The 13,447-nt window shown below is 47.4% G+C and overlaps 2 protein-coding genes across 4 annotated transcripts in view; one reads left to right on the forward strand and one right to left on the reverse strand.

Annotated features, from left to right (window-relative positions):
* Positions 1 to 6,897, forward strand: part of LOC139420502 (DLEC1 cilia and flagella associated protein) — a 112,045-nt gene extending 105,148 nt beyond the window's left edge. The window contains exons 36-37 of the mRNA XM_071170709.1: positions 5,784 to 5,890; positions 6,771 to 6,897. Of these exons, the coding sequence (XP_071026810.1) occupies positions 5,784 to 5,890; positions 6,771 to 6,897 (234 nt within the window). The remainder of the gene's footprint in view (positions 1 to 5,783; positions 5,891 to 6,770) is intronic.
* A 3,830-nt stretch (positions 6,898 to 10,727) lies between these two features.
* Positions 10,728 to 13,447, reverse strand: part of LOC139420115 (acetyl-CoA acyltransferase 1) — a 30,514-nt gene continuing 27,794 nt past the window's right edge. For all 3 annotated transcript variants that reach the window (XM_071169846.1, XM_071169845.1, XM_071169844.1), the window contains exons 11-12: positions 11,681 to 11,826; positions 10,728 to 11,548 (exon numbers count right to left, since the gene is read on the reverse strand). In XM_071169846.1, coding sequence (XP_071025947.1) covers positions 11,473 to 11,548; positions 11,681 to 11,826 — 222 coding nt within the window. In that variant the 3' untranslated portion in view covers positions 10,728 to 11,472. The remainder of the gene's footprint in view (positions 11,549 to 11,680; positions 11,827 to 13,447) is intronic.

A 13,447-nucleotide genomic window follows, 5' to 3' on the forward strand; every position in this document is an offset into this window, starting at 1 on the left:
AGGTAACCATTGTACTGTAGCTACTGGAGAGCTCTCATAGGTAACCATGGTTCTGTAGTTACTAGAGCTCTCATAGGTAACCATGGTTCTGTAGTTACTAGAGCACTCATAGGTAACCATTGTACTGTATTTACTGGAGAGCTCTCATAGGTAACCATAGTTCTGTAGTTACTAGAGCACTCATCGGTATCCATGGTTCTGTAGTTACTAGAGCTCTCATAGGTAACCATAGTTTTGTAGTTACTGGAGAGCTCTCATAGCAAACCATGGTTCTGTAGTTACTGGAGAGCTCTCATAGGGAACCATGGTTCTGTAGTTACTAGAGCTCTCATAGGTAACCATTGTACTGTAGTTACTGGAGAGCTCTCATAGGTAACCATAGTTCTGTAGTTACTAGAGCACTCATAGGTAACCATGGTTCTGTAGGTACTAGAGCACTCATAGGTAACCATTGTACTGTAGCTACTGGAGAGCTCTCATAGGTAACCATGGTTCTGTAGTTACTAGAGCACTCATCGGTATCCATGGTTCTGTAGTTACTAGAGCTCTCATAGGTAACCATGGTTCTGTAGTTAACCAGAGATGGCATTGTCACATTAATTTGAATGATTGGACCAAGGCGTTGTCGTGGAGTAGATTAGATCGTTGTCGTAGACTCCGGACCGTAGATCACTGACTGGGGACCGTCGCTGCAGGCTCCTGACTGGGGACCGTCGCTGCAGGCTCCTGACTGGGGACCGTCGCATGAGGCTCCGGACTGCAGACCGTCGCATGAGGCTCCGGACTGCAGACCGTCGCATGAGGCTCCGGACTGCAGACCGTCGCAGGAGGCTCTGGACTGGAGACAGTCGCAGGAGGCTCTGGACTGCAGACCGTCACAGGAGCCTCCGGACCTTGGATTGCAGGAGGCTCTGGGCCATGGATCATCACTGGAGGCTCTGGGCCATGGATCATCACTGGAGGCTCTGGGCCATGGATCATCACTGGAGGCTCCGGGCCATGGATCATCACTGGAGGCTCTGGGCCATGGATCATCACTGGAGGCTTCGGGCCATGGATCATCCCTGGAGGCTTCGGGCCATGGATCATCACTGGAGGCTCCGCACTGGATCATCACTAAGGTCTGGAGCGTAGAGCTGGCACAACGTGTCCTGGACAGATGACAACCTTCGCACGGCAAGTGCGGGGTGCTGGCATAGGACGCACTCGGCTGTGGAGGCGCACTGGAGAAACGGTGCGTAGAACTGGCACACATTGTACCGGAACGGTGACACACACCTCAGGGTGAGTGCGTGGAGGAGACACAGGACGTACCGGACTGGGGAGGCGCAATGGAGGCCAGATGCTTGAAACTGGTGCATATGACACCGGACTGGTGTCACGCTCCTCAGCACTCCCGCTCTGCAGCGCTGTCAACGCCAACACCTCTCTCCGGAATCTTTGGGGCTGTCTCTCTCCGGAAAATTGGGGCTGTCTTTTGGGCTTGCGTCCTGGCTGCTAAACCTGGCATCGTTGCTGTTCCTCCTTCGCTGCTTCCGCCTGTTTCCATGGCAGGCTTTTGTCTCCTGCCATTATTTCCTCCCAAGTCCAGGATGTCCTCCACTCCTGGCTTTCCTCCCAGGCCCAGGATCCCTGCTCCTCCTGGGCACGCTGCTTGGTCCTGGGGTGGTGGGATCTACTGTTACGTGCGTTTGAATGATTGGACCAAGGCGCAGCGTGCGTAGAATTCCACATGTTTAATAAAATATTAAACTCACCAAACAAAACAGAAGAAAACAAAACATGACGTTCTGGGCGGCTCACAGGCAGCTACACAAAAAACAAGATCCCACAATCTAAGGTGGGAGAAAGTGCTGCCGAAGTATGATCCCCAATCAGAGACAACGATACACAGCTGCCTCTGATTGGGAATCATACTAGGCCAACAAAGAAATAGAAACATAGATTTGCCCACCCAAGTCACACCCTGACCTAACCAAATAGAGAATAAAAAAGTCTCTCTAAAGTCAGGGCGTGACAGGTATTGATATAGCTGGATTTGTAACATAAGTTCCATATGCAACCAAATATTTTGCTCTGCAACCAGGTCTTTTATTTTGGGAGCGTTAACCATTTGTTTATACTTTGTTCAGTCATGTTACCTCGTTGCCTAGTATCGTGTCTTTGGCTATGCCGGATTAAGTGATATGACATGCTATTCTATAAAATAATTTCTCCGTAATTAATATTACCTGATTGAGCTAATCATGTAAATGTAATTAACTAGAGAGTCGGGGCACCACAAAATAATATTTATAGAGCTGTTATCTTCCGAATAAACTCTTAAAGACCTAATAATATTTTGCATCAATAGCAGTCAATATTAATTGTCACCTTAATTCAGTTTCATCTGAAAGTTGTAAATTCTTGGTTATCTTCACGAACCCTGGCTAACAAGTTGAATCAGCAATACAATAGTGGGTTTAATTATTTATTTACTAAATACCTAACTAATCTCACAGAATTACACATACACATAATTAATCATAACTTGATTGCAAATTACGTCATAAAGGAAAACGTCCCTAGCGGGCGGAACAGATATGACAGCTTGTTACACAAAAAAAGAAGTGGCTGGCTGAGTGAAAGAGCGGGAAGACTGAGAAACAAAGGGCGAAGCTGTGCTATCGTAAATACACTATCTTATGCATTCTAAATTACCGCCCATTTGGAAAAGGAAAATGCAATAAATATTTACTCTGAGCTGCGCTTCAGTAGGTTGGTGGTAGATGGAGGGCTCCGTGATAAATGCAATTGATTGGACATGATTTGGAAAGGCACACAGTTGACAGTGCATGTCAGAGCAAAACCAAGCCATGAGGTCGAAGGAATTGTATGTGGAGCTCTGAGACAGGATTGTGTCGAGGCACAGATCTGGGGAAGGGTGCAAAAAAATGTCTGCAGCATTGAAGGTCCCCAAGAACACAGTGGCCTCCATCATTCTTAAATGGAAGAAGTTTGGAACCACCAAGATTCATCCTAGAGCTGGCCGCCCGGCCAAACTGAGCAATCGGGGAGAAGGGCCTTGGTTAGGGAGATGACCAAAAACATGAGGGTCACTCTGACAGAGCTCCAGAGTTCCTCTGTGGAGATGGGAGAACCTTCTAGGGAGGACAACCATGTCTGCAGCACCTAGGACGGAGAGCGCACCAGAAGAGTGGGGGTCTACAGCGGTGCGATTCCCACCAGAGGCGAGATACGGGAGACGCGGTGGTGAAGGACAACCGAGCAGCACCTGGGGAGGGGTGCTCCATGGAGGCAGAGAGACCACCGGAGAAGGTGCAGTGGGAGGATGGTAGTGCAGAGGGAGGATGGTAGTGCAGAGGGAGGATGGTAGTGCAGAGGGAGGATGGCAGTGCAGTGGGAGGATGGTAGTGCAGAGGGAGGATGGTAGTGCAGTGGGAGGATGGCAGTGCAGTGGGAGGATGGTAGTGCAGCATGGTAGTGCAGAGGGAGGATGGTAGTACAGAGGGAGGATGGCAGTGCAGTGGGAGAATGGTAGTGCAGTGGGAGGACGGCAGTGCAGAGGGAAGATGGTAGTGCAGTGGGAGGATGGTAGTGCAGAGGGAGCATGGTAGTGCAGAGGGAGGATGGTAGTGCAGAGGGAGGATGGCAGTGCAGTGGGAGGATGGCAGTGCGGAGGGAGGATGGTAGTGCAGAGGGAGGATGGTAGTGCAGTGGGAGGATGGTAGTGCAGCATGGTAGTGCAGTGGGAGGATGGTATTGCAGTGGGAGCATGGTAGTGCAGAGGGAGCATGGTAGTGCAGAGGGAGGATGGCAGTGCAGTGGGAGGATGGCAGTGCAGTGGGAGGATGGTAATGCAGCATGGTAGTGCAGAGGGAGGATGGTAGTGCAGAGGGAGGATGGCAGTGCAGTGGGAGGATGGCAGTGCGGAGGGAGGATGGTAGTGCAGAGGGAGGATGGTAGTGCAGAGGGAGGATGGTAGTGCAGTGGGAGGATGGTAGTGCAGTGGGAGGATGGTAGTGCAGCATGGTAGTGCAGTGGGAGGATGGTATTGCAGTGGGAGGATGATAGTGCAGAGGGAGCATGGTAGTGCAGAGGGAGGATGGCAGTGCAGTGGGAGGATGGTAGTGCAGCATGGTAGTGCAGAGGGAGGATGGTAGTGCAGAGGGAGGATGGCAGTGCAGTGGGAGAATGGTAGTGCAGAGGGAGGATGGTAGTGCGGAGGGAGGATGGTAGTGCAGAAAGAGGATGGTAGTGCAGTGGGAGGATGGTAGTGCACTGGGAGGATTTTAGTGCAGCATGGTAGTGCAGTGGGAGGATGGTATTGCAGTGGGAGGATGATAGTGCAGAGGGAGCATGGTAGTGCAGAGGGAGGATGGCAGTACAGTGGGAGGATGGCAGTGCAGTGGGAGAATGGTAGTGCAGAGGGAGGATGGTAGTGCAGTGGGAGGATGGCAGTGCAGTGGGAGGATGGCAGTGCAGAGGGAGGATGGTAGTGCAGTGGGAGGATGGTAGTGCAGTGGGAGGATGGTAGTGCAGTGGGAGGATGGTAGTGCAGAGGGAGGATGGTAGTGCAGAGGGAGGATGATAGTGCAGAGGGAGGAAGGTAGTGCAGAGGGAGGATGGTTGTGCAGTGGGAGGATGGTAGTGCAGCATGGTAGTGCAGTGGGAGAATGGTAGTGCAGCATGGTAGTGCAGTGGGAGGATGGTAGTGCAGAGTGAGAATGGTAGTGCAGAGGGAGGATGGTAGTGCAGTGGGAGGATGGTAGTGCAGTGGGAGGATGGTAGTGCAGAGGGAGGATGGTAGTGCAGTGGGAGGATGGTAGTGCAGTGGGAGGATGGTAGTGCAGTGGGAGGATGGTAGTGCAGTGGGAGGATGGTAGTGCAGTGGGAGGATGGTAGTGCAGAGGGAGGATGGTAGTGCAGTGGGAGGATGGTAGTGCAGTAGGAGGATGGTAGTGCAGAGGGAGGATGGTAGTGCAGAGGGAGGATGGTAGTGCAGTGGGAGGATGGTAGTGCAGTGGGAGAATGGTAGTGCAGTGGGAGGATGGCAGTGCAGTGGGAGGATGGTAGTGCAGAGGGAGGATTGTAGTGCAGTGGGAGGATGGTAGTGCAGTGGGAGGATGGTAGTGCAGCATGGTAGTGCAGTGGGAGGATGATAGTGCAGAGGGAGCATGGTAGTGCAGAGGGAGCATGGTAGTGCAGAGGGAGGATGGCAGTGCAGAGGGAGGATGGCAGTGCAGTGGGAGAATGGTAGTGCAGTGGGAGGATGGCAGTGCAGTGGGAGGATTGTAGTGCAGTGGGAGGGTGGTAGTGCAGCATGGTAGTGCAGAGGGAGGATGGTATTGCAGCATGGTAGGGGGGTATGTGCCTTTGTAAGATTGGATATTGCTTATAACATCAGATAGGATTTAAGCAATGATCTGGCGATTGTTTGCTGGATATATAGGAAATTATTTTGTTAGGGGATTTCAATACTGATATCTGCAGAAAGGATAGGCCAACCCACAATGTATTTATGCATTTCTGAAACCTGTGAAGCATGGGAGTGGGCAGATTTCCTCGTCCTTCTCACCAGCTGTGATTTTGGGCAGCTCCATGATAAGAAATGTGACTATTCCTGGTGTAAAAGCAATTTTGAAACCTTTTGGAAACAGAACACATTTTATACACAATTCAAAAAGCATGCGATTGATTTCAAACAAACCAGAAGGGGTGTAAAATGCGCCCGTGATTGGTGATGGTATGTTAACTCTCTGTCTGCAGACTCTGGTGAGGAGGAGGAAGGGTCAGAGTTCAGAGTGACTCCTGACTGTGGGGTCCTGAAGCCGTTGGAGTATCCTGTCTCCTCTTCCACACAGCCCCTACAGATCAGCTTCACAGCCAGGTAACTACCCCCTAACTAACACACAGCCAGGTAACTACAACCTAACTAACACACAGCCAGGTAACTACAACCTAACTAACACACAGCCAGGTAACTACCTCCTAACTAACATACAGTCAGGTAACTACCCCCTAACTAACACACAGCCAGGTAACTACCCCTAACTAACACACAGCCAGGTAACTACCCCCTAACTAACACACAGCCAGGTAACTACCCCCTAACTAACACACAGCCAGGTAACTACCCCCTAACTAACACACAGCCAGGTAACTACCCCCTAACTAACACACAGCCAGGTAACTACCCCCTAACTAACACACAGCCAGGTAACTACCCCTAACTAACACACAGCCAGGTAACTACCCCCTAACTAACACACAGCCAGGTAACTACTCCTAACTAACACACAGCCAGGTAACTACCCCCTAACTAACACACAGCCAGGTAACTACCCCCTAACTAACACACAGCCAGGTAACTACCCCCTAACTAACACACAGCCAGGTAACTACCCCCTAACTAACACACAGCCAGGTAACTACCCCTAACTAACACACAGCCAGGTAACTACCCCTAACTAACACACAGCCAGTTAACTGCCCCTAACTAACACACAGCCAGGTAACTGCCCCCTTAACGAACACACAGCCCCTACAGGTAACACCTCAATAACCACATCTACTGTATTCCTACAAATATATCTTGATGTGGTTTAGTTACATATTTCTCTGTATGGTCTAGTTATATAGGTCTCTATATGGTTTGGTTACTGTCCATAGGTCTCTCTCTATATGGTTTGGTTACTGTCCATAGGTCTCTATATGGTTCACTTCCATATCATTACTGGTTCTCTACAAGTCTAATTTGTCTCCTGTAGCAAGGAGAGGGAGTTCCAAGCCACAGCCGTAGTAAAGGGGTTCCTGGGGGAGCCCCCCTTATCGCTACACGTCCAGGGACGCGGCTCCTTCGACCAGAGATTTGTGTCTCTACTTACTGACATTTAGTCTCAGGGGACATGACCTTAACCTGAGAACACTGGCAACAGTTGTGTGCACTCTTTGCATGTATTTATCACGCCTTGTACTTAGTGAATAGCACAGGAGGTTGGTGGCATCTTAATTGGGGAGAACAGGCTTGTGGTAATGACTGGAGCGTAATAGGTGGAATGGCATTAAATAAATCAAACACATGGTTTACATGGTTTGATGCCATTCCATTTGCTCCATCCCGGCCATTACCTGGAGCTGTCCTCCCCTCAGCAGCCTCCACTGGTGTGTATGATGTTACTGTATGATGTTACTGTGTACGTTGTTGGTTTATGGAAATGAACAATTCAACTATTCACAAGTGTTTCTGTGTTTTTATTGAGCATGACGCTGAGCTTTCAATGGACTGTTAGAACCCAACTCATAACTCACTATCAACTGTTCTGTCCAGAGGTCCAAGATGATTTATTGTTTTATAATACTGGTATTCTGAACAGAAAGACCTGCATCTGATACCACATTCTGTCACATTCATCAACAAATTTAAATACACTTTGGAAAAAGGAAGAAAGGTTGGAAGTCAATCCAGGGAGGCAAAAAGGACATTGTCGAAGTTTAATTTGGTAAGACAAAAGCTGCGAAAAGAGAGTTGAAAATAAAGAGAAGGGGAGGGACAGAAAAGTAATGTTTGGAAATATAGCCTATATATGAAGGGACTATGTGTTGACTATGTGTCAACTTTCACAGTGAAAGCCTTTATTTATACATTGTGTGTGAATGAATTGAACATCGTCAAATGCATCACTAAAGAATATTGTGCCGACAGAGATGGCCGCCTCGCTTCGCGTTCCTAGGAAACTGCAGTTTTTTGGTTTTTTTACGTGTTATTTCTGACATTGGTTGCCCCAGGTCATCTTAGGTTTCATTACATACAGTCGAGAAGAACTACTGAACATAAGAGCAGCGTCAACTCACCATCAGTACGACCAAGAATATGACTTTCGCGAAGCGGATCCTGTGTTCTGCCTTTCACCCAGGACGACGGAATGGATCCCAGCCGGCGACCCAAAAAAACGACTTCGTAAAAGGGGGAAACGGAGCGGTCTTCTGGTCAGACTCCGGAGACGGGCACATCGTGCACCACTCCCTAGCATTCTTCTCGCCGATGTCCAGTCTCTTGACAACAAGGTTGATGAAATCCGAGCAAGGGTAGCATTCCAGAGGGACATCAGAGACTGTAACGTTCTTTGCTTCACGGAAAGATGGCTCACTGGAGAGACGCTATCGGAATCGGTGCAGCCAGCTGGTTTCTCCACGCATCGCGCAGACAGAAACAAACATCTTTCTGGTAAGAAGAGGGGCGGGAGCGTATGCTTCATGGTTAACGTGACGTGGTGTGATCATAACAACATACAGGTACTCAAGTCCTTCTGTTCACCTGATTTAGAATTCCTCACAATCAAATGTCGACCGCATTATCTACCAAGGGGACTCTCCTTCACTGCAGCCGACGTAAGGAAAACATTTAAACGTGTCAACCCTCGCAAGGCTCAGGCCCAGACGGCATCCCCAGCCGCGCCCTCACAGCATGCGCAGACCAGCTGGCTGGTGTGTTTACAGACATATTCAATCAATCCCTAGCCCAGTCTGTTGTTCCCACATGCTTCAAGAGGGCCACCATTGTTCCTGTTCCCAAGAAAGCTAAGGTAACTGAGCTAAACGACTACCGCCCCGTAGCACTCACTTCCGTCATCATGAAGTGCTTTGAGAGACTAGTCATGGACCATATCACCTCCACCCTACCTGACACCCTAGACCCACTCCAATTTGCTTACCGCCCAAATAGGTCCACAGACGATGCAATCTCAACCACACTGCACACTGCCCTAACCCATCTGGACAAGAGGAATACCTATGTGAGAATGCTGTTCATCGACTACAGCTCGGCATTTAACACCATAGTGCCCTCCAAGCTCGTCATCAACCTCGAGACCCTGGGTCTCGACCCCGCCCTGTGCAACTGGGTACTGGACTTCCTGACGGGCCGCCCCCAGGTGGTGAGGGTAGGCAACAACATTTCCACCCCGCTGATCCTCAACACTGGGGCCCCACAAGGGTGCGTTCTGAGCCCTCTCCTGTACTCCCTGTTCACCCACGACTGCGTGGCCACGCACGCCTCCAACTCAATCATCAAGTTTGCGGACGACACAACAGTGGTAGGCTTGATTACCAACAACGACGAGACGGCCTACAGGGAGGAGGTGAGGGCCCTCGGAGTGTGGTGTCAGGAAAATAACCTCACACTCAACGTCAACAAAACTAAGGAGATGATTGTGGACTTCAGGAAACAGCAGAGGGAATACCCCCCTATCCACATCGATGGTAGTGGAGAGGGTAGTAAGTTTTAAGTTCCTCGGCGTACACATCACAGACAAACTGAATTGGTCCACCCACACAGACAGCATCGTGAAGAAGGCGCAGCCGCGCCTCTTCAACCTCAGGAGGCTGAAGAAATTTGTCTTGTCACCTAAAGCACTCACAAACTTCTACAGATGCACAATCGAGAGCATCCTGTCAGGCTGTATCACCGCCTGGTACGGCAACTGCTCCGCCCACAACCGTAAGGCTCTCCAGAGGGTAGTGAGGTCTGCACAACGCATCACCGGGGGCAAACTACCTGCCCTCCAGGACACCTACACCACCCGATGTCACAGGAAGGCCATAAAGATCATCAAGGACAACAACCACCCGAGCCTATCATCCAGAAGGCAAGGTCAGTACAGGTGCATCAAAGCTGGGACCGAGAGACTGAAAAACAGCTTCTATCTCAAGGCCATCAGACTGTTAAACAGCCATCACTAACATTGAGTGGCTGCTGCCAACACACTGACTCAACTCCAGCCACTTTAATAATGGGAATTGATGTGAAATGATGTAAAATATATCACTAGCCACTTTAAACAATGCTACCTAATATAATGTTTACATACCCTACATTATTCATCTCATATGTCTGCGTATATACTGTACTCTATATCATCTACTGCATCTTTATGTAATGCATGTATCACTAGCCACTTTAAACTATGCCACTGTGTTTACATACCCTACATTACTCATCTCATATGTATATACTGCACTCAATACCATCTACTGTATCTTGCCTATGCCGCTCTGTACCATCACTCATTCATATATCTTTATGTACATATTCTTTATCCCCTTACACTTGTGTCTATAAGGTAGTAGTTTTGGAATTGTTAGCTAGATTACTTGTTGGTTATTACTGCATTGTCGGAACTAGAAGCACAAGCATTACGCTACACTCACATTAACATCTGCTAACCATGTGTATGACAAATAAAATTTGATTTGATTTGAGATGGGAAAGCATCATACAACTGACCTAACCGTTTGGAACAGGTTCCCTTAGGATGTACTGTTTACTCCTATCTGAAGACTGGGGGGCATTTAGGAAGTACTGTTTACTCCCATCTGAAGGCTGGGGGGCATTTAGGATATACTGTTTACTCCCATCTGAAGGCTGGGGGGCATTTAGGATGTACTGTTTACTCCCATCTGAAGGCTGGGGGGCATTTAGGATATACTGTTTACTCCCATCTGAAGGCTGGGGGGCATTTAGGATGTACTGTTTACTCCCATCTGAAGGCTGGGGGGCATTTAGGATATACTACGCATCGCTAAAATATCTGAAAGATTATGATCACACTTCCTCAATTCAAATATTATGGCGACATTATACCATAGATGGTTTGGTATGGTTTAGAAACTTTAGAACCAAGCTTGAGTTCTCAGTGTTATTACGCCTAGAAAAAAACTCCAGGCTTCTATCATAACTGTGAATTTATTGAAAAAAAGTAAGAATTACAGGGGTCAATTTGGAAAAATGAATCCCATCCCAGTCATCCTCTGGGATAACAGACATTCTAGAGTAATAATTACATAACCAACGTTCTCTAGTAATACAGGACCCGTGCAAATAGTGCTTAACTAATCTACCCCATGTTATTCCATATCACCATCTAACTAATCTACCCCATGTTATTCCATATCACCATCTAACTAATCTACCCCATGTTATTCCATATCACCATCTAACTAATCTACCCCATGTTATTCCATATCACCATCTCCTAACTATTCTACCCCATGTTATTCCATATCACCTTCTAACTAATCTACCCCATGTTATTCCATATCACTCTTTCAGCCCCTAACATTGAACATTTCAAACAAAATCACATATTTACAGATTGATTTGTACAGCGCTATATCAAAGCACAATGATGCATTGCTTTCCTGAAATGCAAGGCACTTAAAGATTTATCAGACTTTGGCAAGGCATTAACATACAGTAATCTACGGAATGATTAACCAGTCAGTTCTCGTGCCGTCATTTATATGGAATCCAAAAACATGCACTCTCTGATGAATCACACAACTGACAAACTGTTAGTACTCAATAGTCAGGGCAGGAACACCTCAACGGTTAATCATCGGCTGATTCTGTCAAAGGTGTAAGAAGCATCACAGTGTAAACCCTTCATCAATATTATTATTGATCAGCTCCCTCTAAGGTCCAGGGTACTCAAACACTGCTGCAGCTCCCATCCCTGTTCCGATACACATGGACACCACGCCATAGGCCCTGGGGAACAGAACATGGGTTATTGTGAGCAAGGCTAGGGGGTGGCGATGAGACTACTTTCTAGACTATTTAGTAGATATAGCACAAGAGGTCATACGATTGAGGATTCGATGGGACTAGACATATCCTTACCTCCTGCCCCGGCGTTTGAGTTCGTTGAGCAGGGTGACAACCTGGCGGGCCCCGGTGCAGCCCAGAGGGTGACCCAGGGCGATGGCTCCTCCGTTAGGGTTCACCTTCTCCAGGGGGATCCCCAGCTTCTCCACGCAATACACAGCCTGGGACACACATAGTCAAAACAGTCAAAAGTTTGGACAGACCTACTCATTCAATTTAACTTTACCTTCTCCCTAAGTTTGTTTTATTCACTGCTTTAGCACACTCCGCCAACCCTGATGTCCTTGCCGTGTCTGAATCCTGGCTTAGGAAGCCACCAAAAATTCAGAGGTTTCCATCCCCAACTACAACATTTTCCATCAAGATAGAACTGCCAAAGGGGGAGGAGTTGCAATCTACTGCAGAGATAGCCTGCAAAGTTCTGTCATACATTCCAGGTCTATGCCAAAACAGTTTGAGCTTCTAATTTAAAAAATGAATCTCTCCAGAAATAAGTCTCTCACTGTTGCCGCCTGTTTATAGACCCCCCTGAGCTCCCAGCTGTGCCCTGGACACCATATATGAATTGATTGTTCATTCTGTTAGGTGACCTAAACTGGGATATGCTTAAAACCTGTTGAGGATATGGCAGACTTATGCCCCCTTTGGAGGAATTGGGTACCCCTAGTAAACTGAAAAAAAAATCTGTCAAAAATTGCTAATATGCATATAATAATTTTTATTGGATAGAAAACACTCTAAAGTTTCTAAAACCGTTGGAATTATGTCTGTAAGTATAGCAGAACTCACAGGGCAGGCATTCTTCCAAACTAGTTTTTGTGGTCATGAAAGTTGGAGCAACTTTGACGTCATCGCCCCCACCCTTCCCAACCAGTTATGATTCTGGGGAGACTTTCTATGTCTTCCACTAGATGTCCTCATTCAGTAGAGCTTTTAATCGTTCAAATCCCGCGAGAATTGGCCCTATGGGAGTGAAATTAGTGTGTGCCATGAGAAAATATGTTGTGCGGTGGGGCGCGAATTGTTCCCAGCCATTCCTTTGTTCCAGCACCCAGAGGAAGGACAAGCAATGACCAGTTGAATTGAAAATTGTTTTATATGTCTATAACATCCTAAAGCTTGATTCTGCACTTAGTTTGACCAGTTTAGTCGACATATAATATGTAATTTTGAAGTTTTGATGCGCAACTTTTCCGGACCAGAGGACATTTTGGGTGCATTTCAGCTGATGTTATTAGCAGTAGCTAATACAAAGACGCAAGACTTGAAACCAAACGATGTATTGGGTAAGTATGAACCTTTCCAGAACATTCTGAACGAAGACCATCGAAGGTAAGGGAATATTTATGCTATAATCTGTGTTTCTGTTGACTCCAACATTACGGAGAAATGTAGCTTATATCTGAGCGCCGTCTCAGAATATTGAATAGTGTGCGATTTCTGTAACGTTAAAAAGAAATGTAACAAAGCGATTGCATAAAGAAGCAGTGTATCTTTCTAACTATATGTAGAACATGTATATTTAGTCAAAGTTTATGATGTCTATTTACGTTATCTTGCCGCGCTACCTAGATTTCCTGCGGACATTTTTGAGTAATTTCTGAACATGAATTCAATGTAAATGGACATTTATGGATATACAGTGCCTTGCGAAAGTATTCGGCCCCCTTGAACTTTGCGACCTATTGCCACATTTCAGGCTTCAAACATAAAGATATAAAACTGTATTTTTTTGTGAAGAATCAACAACAAGTGGGACACAATCATGAAGTGGAACGACAT

This window comes from Oncorhynchus clarkii, chromosome 11 (assembly GCF_045791955.1).
Source record: "Oncorhynchus clarkii lewisi isolate Uvic-CL-2024 chromosome 11, UVic_Ocla_1.0, whole genome shotgun sequence".
Lineage (NCBI taxonomy): Eukaryota > Metazoa > Chordata > Actinopteri > Salmoniformes > Salmonidae > Oncorhynchus > Oncorhynchus clarkii.